We start from the raw sequence: 20,886 nt of genomic DNA, 5'->3' as shown, positions 1-20,886 counted from the left end.
TATATCTAACTTTGTTTTGCAGTTATGGAATATGTGAATAGTATGATCCCGTTGCCTTGTGTGAATGATGTGTGTAAATGCGGCCTGAGGTGCCCCATGAATTAATTTATTATATAATTAAAAGTGACTTGCATGTCACTTATTATGTATCATTTATACGGTCTGCGAACCGTTAAAATTAGGACATGTATGTATTTTCTTTATTGCCATTAGAGTAGTTATTTTGGTTAGAATAAAGAAGATTACATGAAGGATGGATGGTGGCTATTGTCAAGTGGAGTCTTACAATGGAGATTATCATGCCATGGATCATACTATTCCACTTATGAATTGGGCTCATGTTATTATTTAATTGTTTATTATATAGCATGTTTTCAAAATAAACAACAAAGTCCCTTAAAGAAAAATTAAGTTTCATGCCTTTCCAAAATCTCTAACCTATCAAGGTTTCGATCGCTAATTGATGGGCTTGCCAAAGCAAGGTATCATTAGTTATCTTAATGAGGTATGATATAAGTATTGGATACTTATATATAGAGAATTGGTTTCACTTAACTTGGCTATCAAAAACGTTTTTGGGCCTTGAGGCATAGGTTTGAGGAGCCGGGACATGAAATGTCACCTCGAACAAACCAAGAGTTATATTAGATGTAATTAGCATGGGAGTGCTTACCTAAATAACTAAATTCAAGCAGTGATGCCAAAGCTCACTTGAATTTGGTGAAATATGGATCTTGGTCCGCTATGTGGTTTTATATGGGACATTGATTTTAAAACACATAGTGGGAGTAAAACTTTAGTTAAAAGGTTTTTCTAAAAACATAAACTTAAGTCTAAATTTCTACATATTTATTTTGTTGTAGATTATGGCAAATACATCTACTTTTACGTTGCGATCTGCTATTGAAAAGGATAGTGCAAAACTCACTGGTCCAAATTTTTTAGACTGGTATAGAAATTTACGCATAATTCTCAAGCAAGAGAAAAAGGAATACGTTCTAGAGAAACCCGTTCCTGAAAAACCAAAGGCTGATACAGATGGTAAAATTTCTGCCGCAGAACAAGCAGTTTTTGATAAGCATGTGAATGATGACCTTGATGTTACTTGTCTCATGCTCACGATAATGAACTCTGAGCTTCAGAAGCAGCTTGAGAAATTGAGTGCCTATGACATAATTGTGCAGCTTCGTGAACTTTTTCAAGTTCAAGCTCGTACTAAGAGATATGAGACATCAAAGGCATTATATCAATGCAAACTGGCAGAAGGAAGCCCGGTTAGTCCTCATGTACTCAAGATGATGGGATACATTGAGAATCTGAACCGTTTGGGCTATCCCCTCAGTAAAGAGTTGGCTACTGACATTATTCTCCAATCCTTGCCCTCAAGTTACCATCAATTCATTCTGAATTTTAACATGAATGGGCTGGAGAAGTCAATGACAGAATTGCATGGAATGCTAAAGACAGCCGAACAAAACCTGAGGAAACCTAATGATGTCCTGTTGGTTAAGAAGGAAACGAACTTCAAAAAGAAAGGCAAAAAGGGCAAAGGAAAGGCCAAAGGAAAAGGCAAAGACAAAGTTCAGGGTGGGACCTTGAACAAAAGAAAGTCTGTTGCCAGTGCCGCTGAGTCGCAGTGCTTCTATTGCAATGAGATTGGTCATTGGAAGAGAGACTGCAAAAAGTTCAAGGAAGATAACAAGAAGGGAAGTGGAGCTTTCACTTCAGGTATTTTTGTTATAGAAATTAACATTTCTACTTATCAAACTGATTCATGGGTATTAGATACTGGATCAGGAGCTCATATTTGTTCAAATATGCAGGTGCTCGCAAAGAGTAGAATGTTAAATAAAGGAGAGGTACAGCTACGTGTCGGCAATGGAGCACGAGTTGCTGCTTTGGCCATAGGCACTGCATCATTGGCTCTACCTTCCGGGATGATCTTAGAATTAAATAATTGCTATTATGTACCTGCCATAAGTAGAAACATTATCTCTATTTCATGTTTGGATTTGAATTTAAATTTAAGAACAGTGGCTGTTGCTTTTATTTAAATGATATGTATTATGGCAAAGCTTCGTTACATAATGGGCTTTATATTCTAGATCTTGATGTTTCTGTCTATAACATACAAACCAAAAGACTCAAATCAAATGATTTGAATTCCACTCTATTATGGCATTGTCGTTTAGGACATATAAGTGAGAAACGCATAAAGAATCTTCATAAAGAAGGACTTCTAGACTCATTTGATTTGGAATCACTTGAAACATGCGAAGCTTGTTTGTTGGGAAAAATGACTAAAACACCTTTCACTGGGATAAATGAAAGGGCGAATGACCTTTTGGTACTAATACATTCAGATGTATATGGACCATTTAGTTCAGTCGCAAGAGGTGGTTTTCAGTACTTCATCACATTTACTGATGATTTTAGTAGATATGGTTATGTCTATTTAATGAGACATAAATCAGAAGCATTTGAGAAATTCAAGGAATTTCAGAATGAAGTACAGAATCAACTTGGCAAGACAATTAAAGCTCTTCGATCAGATCGAGGAGGCGAATATTTGAGTCAAGAATTTGGTGATCATTTGAAGCAATTTGGAATTGTTTCACAACTTACTCCTCTAGGAACACCTCAATGGAACGGTGTGTCTGAAAGGAGGAATAGAACATTGTTGGACATGGTTCGTTCTATGATGAGTCAAGTTGATCTTCCATTATCATTTTGGGGATATGCTCTAGAAACGGCAGCTTTCACACTTAATAGGGTTCCAACAAAGGCAGTTGAGAAGACACCATTTGAAATATGGACTGGGAAACATCCTAGTATGTCTTTTCTTAAAATATGGGGTTGTGAGGCTTATGTAAAACGATTGATGTCAGATAAGCTCACACTTAAATCTGATAAGTGTTTCTTTGTTGGATATCTGAAACAAACCAAGGGATTTTTCTTCTATAATAGGGCAGAGAACAAAGTATTTGTTGCTCGAAATGGTGTCTTCTTGGAGAAAGAATTTCTCTCCAAAGGAGTTAGTGGGAGTAATGTGCATCTCGAAGAAATTCGAGATACTCAAGAAGATACTCCTACTACTCATGAGGAACCACAAGACATTGTGGAACCTATACAAGAGACATTACCATTACGAAGGTCGGATAGGGAACGTCGCGTACCTCAGAGGTATTTGTTGCTCATATCAGAACAACGTGACATATTGTTGTTGGACAACGATGAGCCTACGACGTTTCGTGAAGCAATGGTAAGCCCGGACTCTGATAAATGGCTTGAGGCTATGAAATCTGAAATGCAATCCATGGAAGATAATCAAGTTTGGAGCTTGGTTAATTTACCTAATGGTGTAAGAACCATTGAGTGTAAATAGATTTTTAAGAAGAAAATTGACATGAATGGGAATGTTCACATTCACAAAGCACGTTTGGTGGAAAAAGGTTTCAAGCAAATTCATGGGATAGACTATGATGAAACTTTTTCACCAGTTGCAATGCTTAAGTCAATTAGGATACTTCTAGCAATTGCCGCATATTTTGATTATGAGATTTGGCAAATGAATGTCAAAACCGCTTTCCTTAATGGAAACTTGAACGAGGATGTGTATATGACACAACCTGAAGGTTTTGCTGATCCAAATAATGCTAGGAAAGTATGCAAACTTCGAAAATCTATTTATGGATTGAAACAAGCATCTCGGAGTTGGAATATTCGTTTTGATAAAGTGGTCAAGGAATTTGGATTCATCAAGAACGAAGAAGAACCTTGTGTTTATAAAAAGACTAGTGGGAGCGCACTTGTTTTTCTTGTCTTGTATGTGGATGACATTCTGTTGATTGGAAATGATATTCCATTGCTTCAATCAGTAAAGTCTTCGTTGAAAAGTAGTTTTTCAATGAAAGATTTAGGTGAAGCAAATTACATATTGGGAATAAGGATCTATAGGAATAGATCAAAAAGGCTAATTGGATTGAGCCAAAGTACATACATTGACAAGGTGTTGAAAAGATTCAACATGCAAGATTCAAAGAGAGGATCTTTACCTATGTCAAGTGGCATAAGTCTCTGCAAGAATCAGTGTCCTTCGACACAAGATGAGCGAGAACGCATGAGTAAGATTCCATATGCTTCCGCAATTGGATCTATCATGTATGCTATGCTTTGTACACGTCCCGATGTTTCATATGCTTTGAGTGTCACAAGCAGATACCAATCAGATCCAGGTGAGGGTCATTGGATAGTAGTGAAGAATATCCTTAAGTACTTGAGAAAGACTAAGGATGCATTTCTTGTTTATGGAGGTGAGGAAGAGCTTGTTGTATCTAGTTATACAGATGCAAGCTTCCAAACTGACAAAGATGATTTTAGATCGCAATCTGGATTTGTATTTTGTCTCAATGGAGGAGCTGTAAGTTGGAAGGGTTCCAAGCAGGAGACAGTAGCCGATTCTACAACAGAAGCTGAATATATTGCTGCTTTAGAAGCAGCAAAAGAGGCTGTTTGGATAAGAAAGTTCATTATTGAACTTGGTGTGATTAAAAGTATTGAAAATCCAGTGGATCTCTATTGTGATAATAATGGAGCAATCGCACAGGCTAAAGAGCCAAGATCACATCAAAAATCCAAACACATACTTCGACGTTTTCACCTTATTCGAGAGATTGTGAATAGAGGTGATGTTAAAATATGCAAGATAGCAACGGATGCAAATGTGGCAGATCCTTTGACTAAACCTCTTTCGCAAGTTAAGCATGATATGCATACTAGAGCTATAGGTATTAGATACATGAGTGATTGGCTCTAGTGATTATTATTGTGCTACAGAGGTTTATAATTTAGATGTTTGTTTGTATGTTTGTGTTTTATGAATAAAACAATGTAATGTTCCTTGAATAATTTATTGCTTATTATTTATCATCAATTCGATGAATTGGATCGTAAAACTTTATAATGGAATGCAATATTATTCTAAATAGTCCCTAGTCTTTATTGTTAGTTGGAACACTAATAATTTATGGACTGGTATGTGGATTGATTGTGGATGATCATGTTTTACGGATCATTGATATGGGATATCCAATGCAATCACATGGATACATGTTTGATAAACATGATATTGGACAGACCCGCTATAAAATACTGTATGGATTATTATGTGTCATCAGTTTATTTTATACAATATTTTGTTGAATCATTTGACTTGAGATCATCATTGATTTCTTCAATGAGGATTGTATACTTTAATGCTATCAAACGTTAGCCCTAACCAGGTAACTATAAAGGTAGTAATTGGGTGTATTATGAATCATGTGAAGAAATATGAGTGATCAAGATGGAATTTATCCATCTCATGTATTGAGAGTATGATATCTCTGGGCCCCTCTAGAAAGATAGATTGAAAAATGCATGGCCGTGCTATATGGTTGATAGTCAATCATATGAAAGTCAATCTAACTTTGGTATGAGAAATCAAAGATTGTACTGTACAAAGTTGACACATATCCTGCTTTGAGTACAATCAAGATATCAAGTGATAAAGGGATTAACATAAATAATTGTGAGGTAATTGTCGGATATTGACATTCATATAATTTGGGTAGTCATAATGCCCTGCTAGGGACCGCTTATGATTTGTGTGCCGAAAAATATTTTTAGCTCACTGCCAACATTATATGAACCTATTGGGTCACACACAAGAACAAGGTTGAAATCAAATTTAATATATATATATTAATTTCAGACAAATGTATTAGATGCATTAATATTTGGAATTAGAACAAGTGGGAGACTGTAAGAAGTGTTCTACAAGCCAAATAATATGGGCTGAATTAATATATTAAGTCTTATTGGGCTAGGCCCAAATTCTTGATCTGATCTGATATCAGAGCAGATCACGTTTTCTGTAGAGATGCAACCAGATGGTGCGAATGAATGGATGCATAAGTATTATAAATATACATGCAGCAGTTCGGTTTTGGTTGTTCAAGAAATTCTGTTCCACAGATATTAGAAACCGTAAGAGAGAAAGAAAGAGAAAAAGACGAGGCTTTCAGATCGATACTAGCATATCGACTGATTGTTGATTTTGGCTTTGTTCGTGTGGATACTGATAGAGGCGTGACTGCTAGGCTGTTGCGTGGATCTGACACGAAGGAAAGGAAACACGAAGGAAAGGAGACACGAAGGAAAGGAAAAGAAGGCTACTGCTAGACTTGAAGTTTCCGCTGCACGTCTAGTGGTAAACTCTGTTTTAATCCTAGGATTAGTTTTATACTTGGATTCTGGTTTTCGGGTAGTGAACAAATCTTGAACTGTTTCGAATTGTTGCACTATAACCTACCCGAAATCCCAACAAATGTAGCGTGGAAGATTAAACTTTTTTTTAACCCTCAAAACACCTTTCCTATGTAATGTACAGCTTTCATACAAATTAAGAACAATATTTTCTATCATTGATTTTACATAATAGAAATATAGTTCTAGCGTACATTCAATTTGTATTATCTTTGTTTTCAAATACTTCATATCTTCATATCTCGTCCAAACCGTCAATCCGAACTGTTCAACATAATTTTCATACTAAAATATACTTGGGATGAAATTCTATAATTTATGCAATATTTTTTACTAATTTTTTAGATAGGTACAAAATCATTGTATCTGGACCGTTCAAAAACAGTGATTTTCTGCCTATCTAAAAAAATAGTAAAATATTTCTAAAAATTATAAAATTTCATCACTAAGCATATTTTAGTATGGATATCATATTAAATGGTTAATTCGGATCAACATATTGGACTTTGAAAATAAAAATACAAAATATAAGATATGATAAGGTATGAAAGGCATGAGGTATTGAACCCTCATCATATATTTATTAGATATTTTAAAAATATTGTTAACTAAAAACATAAAATTATAAATGCATTCATCTTTTCGTTAATAGAAGGTCTATAAAACTTTGTCGATTTAAAGGACATTTAGTCTTCTCCAAAATAATATAAGAATTTTAAATAACATCAATTATATGCGTAATTCTCGGTGTATCTGTTTGATTTTTGACAAAAATAACTTCACAAGCATATAGAGTAAATATATTAGATGTTATTTTGAAAATTTTGGTGATCTTTGAATAGTAGATGTAGTCATAATTCATTAAAAATATCAACAAACACACATTTTTTTTTAAATTAGTAGCTTTAAATGTTAACTAACAATTTCAGTAATAAAAAACGTATTTACATCGAGTCATATGACTCTAATTTCTAAATCTAAACTCTTTTATTCTCATTAATTTATCTAAACTACTCTCACCATCTAATCCTATTTATTTACACTTTTAAACACCCTAATACATCATGCTGTAACCCTCTTCATGATTGGATTTGCTTTTTTTTTTTTTTATGGTTGACGGCAAATGCCGTCAACATGATATATTGATAAAAAGATTGTTTACAAATACAAATACATTTACAGTAATAATTATTTAATTTACACTTCTATAATTTTATACTAAAAAGCTTAGCCCAAGCCACATCTGTACCTCTTGTGTTGTATTGTTTATCAAACGCAGCACCGTTTTTCTCTTATTAGAGAAGAACCTTCTATTTCTCTCTCTCCATAATGCTCATGTTCATGCAGCCCATATGACATCTCAGTGCCTTCGACCCATTTTTCCTAGAGACCTTCTCGCCTTGATCCATGCTTGCCCCACCGCATCACCCCCACAAGGCGTGATATTTAGCTGCTATTGCAACCCTCTCCAAAAATTCACTGCGTAGGCACAATCTCACATTAGGTGGTCTCTTGTTTCTAAGTCTGTTACTGCGTAAAGGTGACAACCTGCCTTTACATTGCAAACTCTATTGCTGAGCACCCTCTCTGTTAGGATTTTATTATTCAACATTAACCATATAAAGATTCTCACCTTCATGGGCACCTTGATTTGGATTTGCTTTCATTTGATATCCGCCACACTCCGATGGTCCGAACTACTCACCGTCGCACTTCAACGGTCCGATCTACTCAGCGCCGCGCTCCGAAGGCCGAATCTACTCACCGTCGTGCTCCGATGTCCAGATCTACTCACCGTTGTGCTTTGACGGTCGGATCTACTCATCGTCGCTGTTCGATTCACGGATCTACTCACCGTCACGCTCTGACGGTCAGTTCTACTCACCGCGGTGCTTTGAATTCCCTTGACTCAACTCGATTCAGCTCAATTTTGAAAGGAAAAGTCCAACTCGACTTGGATCATATGAACGCCACAACCCAATTCGACTCGGCTCAGCTCGTTGTTCAACTCGGCTCGGAAACTCCTATCCGAGTTCCGATCTTCTGTGACATAAAATACTTTTCCCGGTCACATTCGTTTCCTTTTTTTCTTAGTACTAAGTTACTAAGACCTCAATTTGTACTTATGTAAAACTGTTGCGTAAGGAATATTGCACTTATCTAAATTTTCAAATATGTTTTGCTGATACAATTTTTATATATTCACACAATCATTCCTTACACTTCATTGCCAAAAATTTATAAATAAATTTGTAAAATTCCATTCTAGATAAAACCAAAATTAAACTTTTGTACTATTTTTGTGATCCAAAAATCATCTCAATATTATGTTCTAAAATTCTTCATCACATCAAATCAATATTACACTTCAAGAATCATTCTCTTCATCGCATCAAATATTTTAGTTTTAACTTTCCAAATCTATATAGAATTGCTGTTTCTTTCCATTTCCAAAATTGAACAAGAAAAAATAAGATAAAAGCAAAAGCAGAATCATCACATTAATCTAAACCAGTCACGTACCAGTACATCATCTAACAAGAGACCACATCACCAAATTCATTTTTCTTAGAAAGATACTAATCCAAAAAACATAAATAGAAGAAGAATAGTCAAAGATTATTGTACTAAAATGGGCCTTGAACAAAAAAGCTACTCATTTTGTCCCAGGAGCTGCAGTGCTTGATACCTTGTGTGATTCCACTTCAGAGCATGCCCTTATCACTGCCTCATTCTGCAATGCAAAATTTCAAGTTAAAAGGTATTGTTATTGCTAGTTGAAAGGAAACTTGAGACGTTAGCTTTCAAGTCCTAGTCAGATGACAAATGGAACAGCTTGCAATTGTCAAATGACAAAGTGTTTCAGACAAAGCTATTATGTAAAAAAATTGTTTCAGACAATTTTGTACAAGTCCTAAAGATAATGGCTTTATACTCGGATCTGTCAGGACGAATTGAAAGCTATTATTTCTACCTTTAACAATTAGCTATAATGGCTAAATCTGTCAGGACGAAGTGACAGAAGGTGACGATTTTGTCACTCTTCATTGCTACCAGCTGAAAATCAACCACTGCTCTTAGCAAATCAGACAGTAAATCAGAGTTCAGCATACATTTTGTCAGAATTTATGGTACCGCCAATTATGATATGAACAATATCAAAGACAAGTCCTAGCACAAACATAAAACACTTGCTTTTACCAATAGGAGTACCGTAGCAATCAAAAGATGCAAATATATTTTTCTAGAATTCTATCTTAGACACCGGGTCACTATCACAAGCATTTTTTTAATCTTAACAGCTTGTCTACCATCTAAGTTTAATTTAGGTTATGGCTCCAATAATCTCAAGTTGAGGTGATTCCATGTCAGAATTTGTGGTTTGGAGATTTTAACAAGGCAAAAGACAAGTTCTAAAATTTATAGACAATGTATTTTATCCTGCCTCTCTTACATCAATTCCTCAGTGCCCTATAATTAAAGATAAAGCAAAAGTAGAGAAGAAATGTACCAGTCACAGTAAGTCGATTTGTATAGCCACCTGCCACAATTGAGTGACAATAATATATTAGAGTTGTATGGGAGGGCAGAGGGTCTAAAAGACCATGTAAATAGTGACCCTGTAAAAAACTTTTCTTATAATATATTTGTTAACTCGGCACTTGCCGGTTAACCATCAAAAAAAAAAATAATATATTAGAGTTGCATGTGGCATTATTTTATGAACCAAAGAAAATAAAACTGGAGCAGAGGTGCTTGGTGCTCTACAAATAACCCTATAGTCCTTTATAATTTTCTTATATAGAATATAACACGTGTTCAATTATATCCAAAAGTTTTGGATGAGAAAGATATTTTCTCTACAACCTGAGCTAAATATGGATTGGAAAATTAGAATTGCAGCAAAGGATTGGGATTCTGTCTAATAAGATTATCTTACTGATAAAATGTAGTAGATATTTTCTCTACAACCTGAGCAAAATATGGATTGGAAAATTGGAATTGCAGCAAAGGATTGGGACTCTGTCGCTCGAAAAGAAAAGCTTGAGGTAGATAAACATTTGAATTTGATAGGATTAGGACTCGGTTGCTCGAAAATCAAACTTTAGTGCTTGGAAATCTGATTTAATATTGACAGTACTTCTTGCACAAACCTAACTAGAAGTACATGTGAACTTTAGTGTTTGACGAAGAAAGGCATTTTTTTGGTAGTACTGGTTACACAACCTAAACAAATGAAAACAGGAAATGCATGGTTCAGTATCATGTCACTTGGTGTCTGTATTGCGGTATCAGTTTTGCAATCGTGGCATCTCCAAGGCTATTTCCGGAAGAAGAAGCTTATTTAAAATCATCACTCCACTATGTGATACCAATGTTCCATTTGTTTTTGAATTGAGGCATACAGAATTTTGGGTTCCCTTAGTTCAATGCTTGTGCTAAACTGAAATTATTTATGACATTGAGCTAATACAAAAGATTTTACAACTTGTAGGTGTAGTTTCATAATTCATAATACATTCTTGTATCATATTATTTTCTGTTATCATTTGATTCCAGTAAAACCCATTTTTGGAGATTAGGATACTGCTGTCAAGCTCTGAATAACAGTTACCCATATAACTGGAATACAAGTTAAAAAGTACAATGCATGCGTTAAATAATACATACATATCTTGGTTACTACAAACTACATCGATTATAATTACACATTATCTATATATTATTCTGGCTCTGCAAGTACAGTTCAGCTTTAGTTCACCTTCCTGCCTGTAGGGAGCCCACTGACACACTAGCATGTGAATGGAATGATTTCTGGTACTCATTGGCTGACCCATAAGACCAAGGGAATGAATTCTGGTCGGCGAAGCTTGTTGAATTGGGATTAAGATACACAAGCTTCAATTCAACTGGGAGCTGCTCGGTGCCATTGAGATACTGTATCACTTGTCGCATGCTGGGTCTAACTTCTGCAATAGATTGGCAACAAACTAGCCCTAACTTCAACACCATCTCTATCTCCTGAATATCGCACTCTTTTGCAATACACGCATCAGCTACCTTCAGGAGATGACCTCGTACTTCGCAATCCCTAGCCCACTCAAGTAAATTCAACTCGTCGGTTGGTGCGTGGTTCTCAATTGGTCTCCTGCCACATGTCACCTCCAACAGCAACACTCCAAAAGCGAATACATCTGAGCTGGCTGTGGCCTTGCCTGAGTATGACAGCTCTGGAGCCATGTAACCAAGAGTACCTACAATGTGTGTTGTATGAGGGTTTGTACCGTGTTCATACAACCTGGCCAACCCAAAGTCTCCCAACTTTGGGTCCAAGTCTGACCCGAGCAATACATTGCTGGATTTGACATCTCGATGCACAACCAATTGCTCCCATTCTTCATGCAAGTAGAGAAGACCCGATGCAACACCCTGGAGGATGTTGAGGCGTTGCTCCCAAGTAAGCATGGTCCGTGTTTTGTTGTTACGGTCAAAAAGAAGTGCATCAAGGCTGCCATTAGGCATGAACTCATAAACTAGGAGAAGATCCTGGTTTCTTTTGCACCATCCTCGCAACTCCACCAAGTTCCGATGCCTCATTCTCCCTAGGCTTGATATCTCCGCAACAAACTCTCTCATTCCTTGCCTAGCATTATTAGAGATCTTCTTTATGGCCACTATTTCTTTAGTTTTTGGAAATATCCCCTTGTAGACATGGCCAAATCCCCCAGTGCCAAGTATCTCGGTCTCTTTGAACCCTTTGGTTGCCTTATAAAGGTCCTTGTATCGGAGCCTATGGGGGTGTTCCCGTTCCCAGTCCTCAATTGTCTCGGCCAACTTGGCTCTTTGCCATAGGTATAAGGAAATGCCAATCAAAAGGGTTATCAAGGCTAAAGTCCCCATGGCGGACAAAATACCGATCTTAATCACTTTAGATCGAGAAGTTGTTATTGTGCTGCGTGCACGTGGAAATTTTGGTAGATGAGAGAGATCAATGGTTTGGGCCGGTCCCTCAGTGCTAAAACTCCATGCTATTATATAGTGAGAACTTGCTAGTTTCCCCGTCGAGGAAGTGAACCCAACATACATCTCTTCCTCAAAAATATCTATGAGATCTACAGCATATGAAATTAGGGCCCGGGATGGTTTAGGAATTGGATGAGGTGCAATAGTTATATCAAGGATTTTATTGGTGCCATTGTAGTCGATCCATGCTTGAATTGGTTGCCCACTCTCAAGTTGGAACTCAACCTTAGAATTTTGATTGGTATAATAGGCAGCTTTTTGTGAGATATTTGATATCAAGCTGTTCAAGTCAACACCGACATGATTATCATCTGTCTCATTTAATAGCCCAGTTGCCATAACTGTATCAAACTCAACTGCGAAAACATGATTTGACAAATTTCCATTGTTCTTAGGCCCGAGCAGGCCAAGGTACTGGCCGGTAAAAGCCCCGAGGAGTTCTTTAGAGCGTACAATCGCAAAGGTTAGGCCATGGCCTCCACCACTACCCACTGTAATGATGTCTAGAATGAAAGACGTGCTGAAAGAGATTACTACGGGAACATTTTTATTAGTTCTGATCATTGGAATTGGGGAAGAGAAGAAAGCATGGCCAATGATATTTTGTGTGTCATCGGTTAGTTGCAGCAGGCCACCCTTGGTTATCTTTGTGGCATTATCCAAGCTCAGCTGGTTGGAAGCTTGTTTGAATCCATTGAAGATGAAGTTTTTACTGGAGCAATGAAGCGAGAAATAACACAAGCAGAGTACCAACTGAAATACAGTGGCCTGTGACACCATTGTTTGATTGGACAGCTGCAATCAACAGTTAAGTGAGTAAGTGACTAATTATTAGACACCAATTATGTCACATGGCTAGAGAAGTGAGAAAAAAAAATATAAATCAACGTTAATTTTAAGGTCTTTAACATTTTAGTTCACTAATAAGTTAGAATTTTCCGAACTCATAATACTTGTAATTAAATTGCTGCAAGTTTGATTTCAACTAAGGCCAATAGCATAATCAATTCCTTTTTCCTAAATTGAAGGTTGAAAGTTCCATTATAGTATGATCTTTGCAGACAGGCAGGTATGTTCTATTTCTTCTAAATTTATGGGCATCATGGAACCATTTGAACTCAATATTCATGCACAAGCGTCTTTCCTTTTCTGGTCGGGCAAAAACGAGCGGAATGCACACACACACACACACACTGATCAAATAACTCTGAAAGAGAAATTTTGGCATGATTAATTACCTTGCTTTAATCTTTGGGATATCCTGGGTATCCACAAGCAGGATTCTCAATATGGGAATATATTGTAAGAGAGGAAGTGAAAATAAGTATACTTAGGAAATGATTTGGCAAAATAGAATAGGAGTGTATCAGTTGGAGGGTTCGGATATTTATAGCCCGAAATGGAGATGGCATATATATGAAAAGTTTGAATTATTGCGATATTTACACCTTATGATCATTTGATCATGTTGATAGAGGAATAAATGGATGACAGGGGGTTACAGTAAAAGACAATAGAGGTCAAATGATTTTCATTTTGAAAGAAAATTCAACATTGATATGCTGTATTTTAGTTAAATATATTCCAGCTACACTTCTAAATTTTAAGACTACATTTCTAAATAAAAATATAGCACTTTTTTTTGTATATATTAGCCTTCATCATTCAAAATCCTACCTTTGTCTTTGGTGAAGAAATAAGAAGATAGCTGACCACTCCTCTAATATGAAATAAGATTTATGAATTCATAAAAATTATTATGCTAACCTCTAAAACACTCTAAAGCTTTTATCTTTAAAAGTTATATTTTAAATTGACATGTAATAGAGAAAAAAAAAACTAATCAAACAAGACAATAAAAATTATGATGAGATTTGAATTCGGTTATTGGCATACATATTCACTTTATTTTAAAAGGTCAATAGACATGTTTATTTTATTTTAATTTTAATTTTTTTAAAAGGTCAGTATCCCTCTTTACCTTAAATTCGTATCTCCTGAAATATCTCAAATGAGTTTCTAAATAACTGTTAATCACTTTTTGAAAAAGGTCTCTACAATTTCTAACTCGCACATTCCTGAAACTAATTTTGGAGTTTCTATTAAGCCACGTCGGCCATAAATTAAAAACGAGAAACAATTTAAGCCAATTATTTGACCAACATAGAGTTTATAAACAATTTCTTAATAAAAAATTTTACTATATAGTTTCTAAATAAGAAATTCTCACACATTCCTATAACTGAATTAGAAACTGTTACATCATATTGAAACTCTAATAATACTAGGGACGTAGATCTTTGGAAAATCCGGATTGTTCAAATTTTTTATGCAAAAATTTCAAAGATTATTGAATAGTGCATTTTAAAAAAATTAGCTCTATTGTAGATAAACTGAAATTTTAAAATATCTAAGAAGATAATCCTTTGCTTTATCATGTAGTCAGCACACCCCTAGAGTGTAGACAAGTCAAATGAAGTCTCTCATGGAGTCTGGGTCGTCATTGAATTCCCATTCTCTGAGATATCTCAAACTTCGAGTGTTTTTTTGGAAAAATCTCGACTGTTCAAATACGATCTGCATGAATCTCAAAGCAGAAATAATACTGGCCACTGCGCTATCCCCGAATAGGCACTGTACATGTCGGTCACGCAAAAGTTGAGATATCTCAGAGCATACGCACTCGTCGTCATTGGTCCCATCTGTTATAGTATTACCTTGTTATGAGGTAAACTCCATAGTCCGTCCATATATTACTTATTAGTTATTAGTATTACCTTGTTATGAGGTAAACTCCATAGTCCGTCCATATATAGATATTGACAGAATTTTCTTTGTTTCTATCTCTGTCTGTGTTGATGGGTACATGTAAACTGCAGATTTTTTAAAGAAATTTAAAATTTAATTTTTCGGAAAAAGAAAATGATCTATTTTTTCTTCAAAAAATTGATGGAATTGCAACACAGGTTTTTGGGGCAGCACTAATAGTGCAGTTTTAATTTTTTTCAATCTTAAATTGACCAGAGATTTACTCAAAAGCTGCTAATTTCCTCAACCTGTTCTTGGTGGAACTCACCATTGATGCGGTTTCATCTATTTTTTCTTTTTTGAAAAAAAAAAAAATCAATACCTCTTTTGAAAATTTAATTTATAATTTCTAAAAGAATCCATATATTACCTTCTTCTTAGGTAAACTAGTCCATAATATAGATATTTGATGGCTAAGTTTTTTAATTTGTCTGTGCTGAGATGGGTAGATGTAAACAGCATGACAAGGACATAATTCTCAGAAATGTCTTTTTGATGGTACTATGTCTAGGAAACATCGGCAACAATCTAAATATGAGGCGTTAATGCATTTATATCTCTATTCGGCTTTTTGAATGATGATACCCACAAATATCCAAGGATGAGTGATGCGAATATGCGAACAAGTCAGGTAAATGATATCTCAACTGTTTATTTCAATTTGGTACGAATCTTAAAGTAGTAATTAAGAGTTAGAGAGCTTGATGTAGCATGGAAGATTAAAAAAATTTAGCCCTCAAAGCACCTTCACAACTCTCATACAAAGAATAATATTTTTATCATTGATTTTACATACTAACAAAATAGTTCCTGTGTACATCAATTTTTATATATTTATTCATTGGATATTTTAAAATATTGTTAATTAAAAACATAAAATTATAAATGCATTCATATTGCTGTTAATAGCAGGTCTATTAAACTTTGTCAATTTAAAGGACATTAAGTCTTCGATGAAATAATTTAAGATTTTTAATGAAGAATTTTAAACAGCATCAATTATATGCGTAAATGCACTTTGTAAAAATTATATGTGTAATTCTCGATGTAAAAATTATTTTGATTTAAAAAAAAATAACTTTACAAGTATGTAGAGTACATATATTGGATGTTATTTGAAATTGAGTCGTAAGTGTAGTCATAATTCATTAAAAATATCAACAAACACACATAATATGCTGTAAATGCATTATAGAAGAATATATATATATATATATATATATATATATATATATATATATATATATATATATATATGAGATGGGCTATGGTTAGGGGTGAAAACGGAGCGGATACGGAGCGGATAATGCTAATACCATATCCGCATCCGTCGGATAATGAGCGGATACGAATACGGATACGGATAGTAAACGGATATCAAAATTCAAAACCAAATCCGCCTTAAACGGATACGGATACGGAACGGATAGTCCACGGATACGGATTCGAATACGGATATAAAACGAATAATGGTCGGATAATTAAGATATATGAACTTCTAAAATACAAATATTAATTAAAACATTAAATATAAATATTAATGAACTTATAAGAGATGAAAGATAATCTATTCATATAATATATATATATCAAATAAGTGTATGGTAACAAAAGATGTTGTGGTGTAGTGGTTTGAAGCTTAGTCTTAAGGCATTGAGATGGGAGGACATGGGTTCAAATCCCACCTATAGCAAATATTTATTCCTCTTTTATATGGGTTTGGCCAAACTATCCGAATCCGGATAATCCGGATATCCGCTCCGTTTAGGACTCCGTATCCGAATCCGTATCCGTATCCGGATCTTTTATGGATTTCTGAAAATTATCCGAATTCGTATCCGGGAATTATCCGAATCCGGATAATCCGGATTCGGATTATATCCGTATACGGAGCGGATATCCGCCGGATAATCCGGCTCCGTTTTCACCCCTAGCTATGGTGCATTGCAATGCATGGAAGGGTTTGTGCATTGGACCATAAATCTAAAATTCAAAATCCAAATGACCGATCCAAACCGTTCATCTTGTTCTCCATATTAATATGTGCTTGGAGACCAAATTTTACATTTTTCTGAATTTTTTTACTATTTATTAAGCCACTTTGAAAACAGCTGATCCAACAGTGGTTTCTGATTTTACTGTTTTGTTAAGCCACCGTTGGATCACCGATTTTCAAAGTGGCTTAATAAATAGTAAAAAAATTCATAAAAATGTAAAATTTGGTCTCCAAGCACAATTTAATATGGAGAACAACTTGAACGGTTCGGATCGACGTTTTGAACTTTGAAAATTGAAAAACGAATTGGTAGCACCAAAGCTTAGGAACTACCACTTTGATCTTAGCCAACCTCTATGTGTGTGTGTGTAATTCTCGATGTATATGTTTGATTTTTTTTTTTTTAAAAAAAACAAAAACAAAATTATACGAGCTTGGAGTATAGATATTGATATTATTTGACAATTTGGTGATCTTAGAGTCATAATTTACTAAAAACATCAACAAACACACAATAAGACTTATATACTCTTTAGAAGAATTATAGGTGTAATTTTTGATGTATCTCTATGATATTTGAGCAAATAAATTAACAAGACTGTAGATGACATATATTGAATGTTGTTTGACAATTCTGCCCCAAAAGAGAACATTTGAATTGTGCAATGAAAGAGAGAAGGCATTTCACTTTCGAGGGAATAAGGTGTTTAACAATGTAAAGAGGAGAAGAGAAGGGAAATAAGATTAAAAGCTCAACTGTTTTGTGTACTGGAGAGGGAAGCAATAAATACCTTTTTCCACCTCATTTCCATCAAAATACCCTTGTAAATGTGGAAAAAAGATGGTGAAAAAACAACTTTTAGGATGCAAAGTAGCAATTTTTAGTGGCAATTAAGAGTAATGCAAAGCAAATTGAGTGATGCAAAGTTACCGTGTGCTAATTAAGGAGCGAAATAAAAATCCATAAGTCAGCTTTGAGCCCAAAGGTTTTTTCTCTTGTAATCAGATATTTAACTTTTACCTTTATATTAGTTATTAGAAAGCAAATAGTATAATTAGAAAATGCATCTGAGGATTCTAATAACATGTACAAGAATGGACATAACATAGTGATGTTTTGAAGAAAAATGAAACCTTAAAAACCAAGAAATCACATTTATAGATAATATCAATATCAAGAAGACATTCTCATGTTTTGCAAAATGAACCATTTGTATTACATCACTTACCCCAAAAAATTTCCTCAACAACCTGAGCTAATAAGATCATCTTACTGATCAAATGCAGTAGATATCTTCTTTTGTATAAGCTCCACTCCTAAGCGTGGAGATAATCTCGGAAGCACTTCCTGTAAGAACAATAATTAATTATAAACCCAAATGTATCACATTCAGCTAAAAAATACAAGTAATAATGTGCTACATGGTATGATCCCCCAACTAATCAAATGTGCAGTCTGGAAAACAAAGCTAATACCCTGTGTTCTGCTATTTTACCAGTATGCATGGAGGCAGGCAGAGTAGCACGCAAACTTAATTATTTCTTCTCTCTTTATATATCTGTCATGAGTGTCATTGAGCACTAATTGCAGCTTCATTGAGCAGCAATTATTGTTACTTTTACACTCAATTAGTCGGGCAAGGCTCATTACATTGTATTTAGTACTTACAAGCTTGGTGCCATGCTATCCGATCCAGTGCCAATATACCAATATGTACCTCTTACCACATAAGATAATCCTCGAACACAAGTACACAACCAAACTATTTGTAAAAGAACCATATAAAAAATACAGTTAAATAAGCTGACCTCAGTTCCATCAGGAAGAACTTTCGCAAGCACAGGAATCTCATACTGGTACTTTTGCTCCCATTCCGCATTCATCATTATGTCTCGTACCTGTTTCAGGCAGGAGCAGATTAAGTGTTAGCGAATGATTCCCATTCATTTTCATTATTGCTGCGCTTATATATGATTTTCTATATAGCTTAGGGTAAAATGCTATGGGTACCGTAAACTTGACTCCGATGTACAGCATGAAAATTTTACATGATTGACCCCTCAATATGTTTTTTCACCCAATAGCTTGAAAGTCTGGCTCCACCCCTGGTTTTGAGGTATCAATAAATTAATTCTAAACAAGAGAAACTTATCAGTAGCATTGCAACCCTAAGCTATCAAACAAAAATGAAAAGCAAAACTCGTGCCTGGAGATCGACCGAGTGGAGAGAGTGTGGCCCGCCTAGCGATAAAGCAACGCTGAGTTTTTCCTTGAGGCCATCGCAGAGGCAGCAACCAGGCTTCGAGTAAAGCACCAACTGCCTCCGGGCCTCTCCTCCGCCATCGGACATGGACGAGAAAATGCGCAGATGCTGCGGTCTGAGGCGCGCCGCGAGCGTGGCGCGTTGGAATGTGGGCGCTCCCATGGCCGTAACCATCCCAATTGGTTGTTGCTCGGAGAAAGGATTTGGATGGAGTTTGGGTTATTGAGTTTAGGTTGTAGCGGATCTCAGGACTTTGTCCCATAAAATTGGGTTGATCCCATTTTTAGGCCTCTTATCGCTGGCCCACTTCCATTCCTGGTAATTGAGCCCGTTTGCCAAGCTGGGAAAGTGTCTCATGTATATTAGTTTAGTGAGTATATATATAGTACTTGGGGTTATTGGGGAATTCATATCATAACTAAAATTTTGACTTCAGATCAGAACCGTCCGATCTCCAACTGCGTGAACATTAAAGGACCCAGTGCATTCCCATCTCGGACCGAATTGGCCCAGATTCGATCAGTCGGTCCGAATCCAAACTCAAAATTTGAGTTACCTTAAAGGATTTGTTTCTACAACTGTTAACAACTTAGCCTCGTAGGCATTTCCGTAACGAGGCACTAGGCTTTATCCCATAAAATTAGGTTGATCTCATTTTGAGGCTCCTCATCGGGGTCCGAATCCCCTAAAGTAACTCAATTTTTGGATTTTGGATTGAGACAGATCGATTCGAATCTGTCGATCAAGATTGCTTCGGGATTCAAATTCACGTTTCGAGATATATGCGCTCCACTTCGGATAGATCATCTCGGATTCAAATCGGACGGTCCCGATTTAAAACCCAAAGATTGAATTACTTCACTAGATCTGAATTCCCCCTGAATTCCCCCTGAATCCGTTTGCCAAACAGGGAAGTGTCTGAGAGTTCGTATCCTCTGACGTTTCCAGTGTCTATTCGGTGATAGAGCGGGGGGCAGAATTTTTTGCTTTGAGATTCGTGCATAACATATTTAAACGGTCGAGATTTTTCATAAAGTCACGCAAAGTTTGAGGGGAATGCATAGGATCCTATCTTATTATGTGAGAAACGAATCTCTAAAGCCACCCAAATTTTGAGATCGAATTCATACCGTCCAATCAGAATCCGGACCAATCCAGTACGAGATGGAATGTAAGGTATTCCTTTAATATTTGTGTTAAAACAGATCGGACGGTCAAGATCTAAAATCAAAATTTGAGTTAACATAGGTGAAATAAATTCCCCAATAACCACAGGTACTAATCAGACACTTGAATTCGTATCCTCTGAGATATCTCAAACTTGGGAGCGGAGGGTGTCCGATGCCCATCGGACTGAACTCGGTCCGATGGGTAGTCTACACCGTTTGATTTGCAATTTCTGTACTTCGCTTGATTAACGAGTCTCCAATTAAAATTAGAATTATATCCGTTTCTGTTTCCCCGTCTCCCCCAATATCTATTTTTTCT

At 35.7% G+C, this 20,886-nt stretch overlaps 1 protein-coding gene and 1 pseudogene across 2 annotated transcripts; both read right to left on the bottom strand.

Moving 5' to 3' along the window:
- Positions 1 to 10,555: 10,555 nt before the first annotated feature.
- On the bottom strand, positions 10,556 to 13,725 carry LOC144553174 (L-type lectin-domain containing receptor kinase S.4 pseudogene; annotated as a pseudogene). The gene is made up of 2 exons (XR_013511332.1): positions 13,569 to 13,725; positions 10,556 to 13,125 (listed from the first exon to the last, which is right to left on the bottom strand). The product of XR_013511332.1 is annotated as an L-type lectin-domain containing receptor kinase S.4 pseudogene (transcript).
- A 4,551-nt stretch (positions 13,726 to 18,276) lies between these two features.
- LOC144552578 (Thioredoxin superfamily protein) lies at positions 18,277 to 19,612 on the bottom strand. Its single transcript, XM_078300559.1, has 3 exons — positions 19,342 to 19,612; positions 18,944 to 19,033; positions 18,277 to 18,482 (listed from the first exon to the last, which is right to left on the bottom strand). The coding sequence occupies exons 1-3, from the start codon at positions 19,570 to 19,572 to the stop codon at positions 18,405 to 18,407; spliced, it is 399 nt and encodes a 132-aa protein (XP_078156685.1). The 5' UTR covers positions 19,573 to 19,612; the 3' UTR covers positions 18,277 to 18,404.
- Positions 19,613 to 20,886: the final 1,274 nt, after the last annotated feature.

The sequence above is a fragment of the Carex rostrata genome, chromosome 4 (genome assembly GCF_964058835.1).
Source record: "Carex rostrata chromosome 4, lpCarRost1.2, whole genome shotgun sequence".
NCBI classification, from domain to species: Eukaryota; Viridiplantae; Streptophyta; class Magnoliopsida; order Poales; family Cyperaceae; genus Carex; species Carex rostrata.
Note: the sequence above shows the minus strand (reverse complement) of the source record. Positions and strands in the feature narration are given on the sequence as shown.

What these genes read in the sequence shown, in the direction of transcription:
- LOC144552578 (XM_078300559.1), bottom strand. Translation starts at nt 19,572, where the DNA reads ATGGTTACGGCCATGGGAGCGCCCACATTCCAACGCGCCACGCTCGCG. An exon ending in TCCACTCGGTCGATCTCCAG is followed by an intron (nt 19,034 to 19,341) that starts GCACGAGTTTTG and finishes TGCCTGAAACAG; the next exon opens with GTACGAGACATAATGATGAA. An exon ending in TTCTTCCTGATGGAACTGAG is followed by an intron (nt 18,483 to 18,943) that starts GTCAGCTTATTT and finishes TTGTTCTTACAG; the next exon opens with GAAGTGCTTCCGAGATTATC.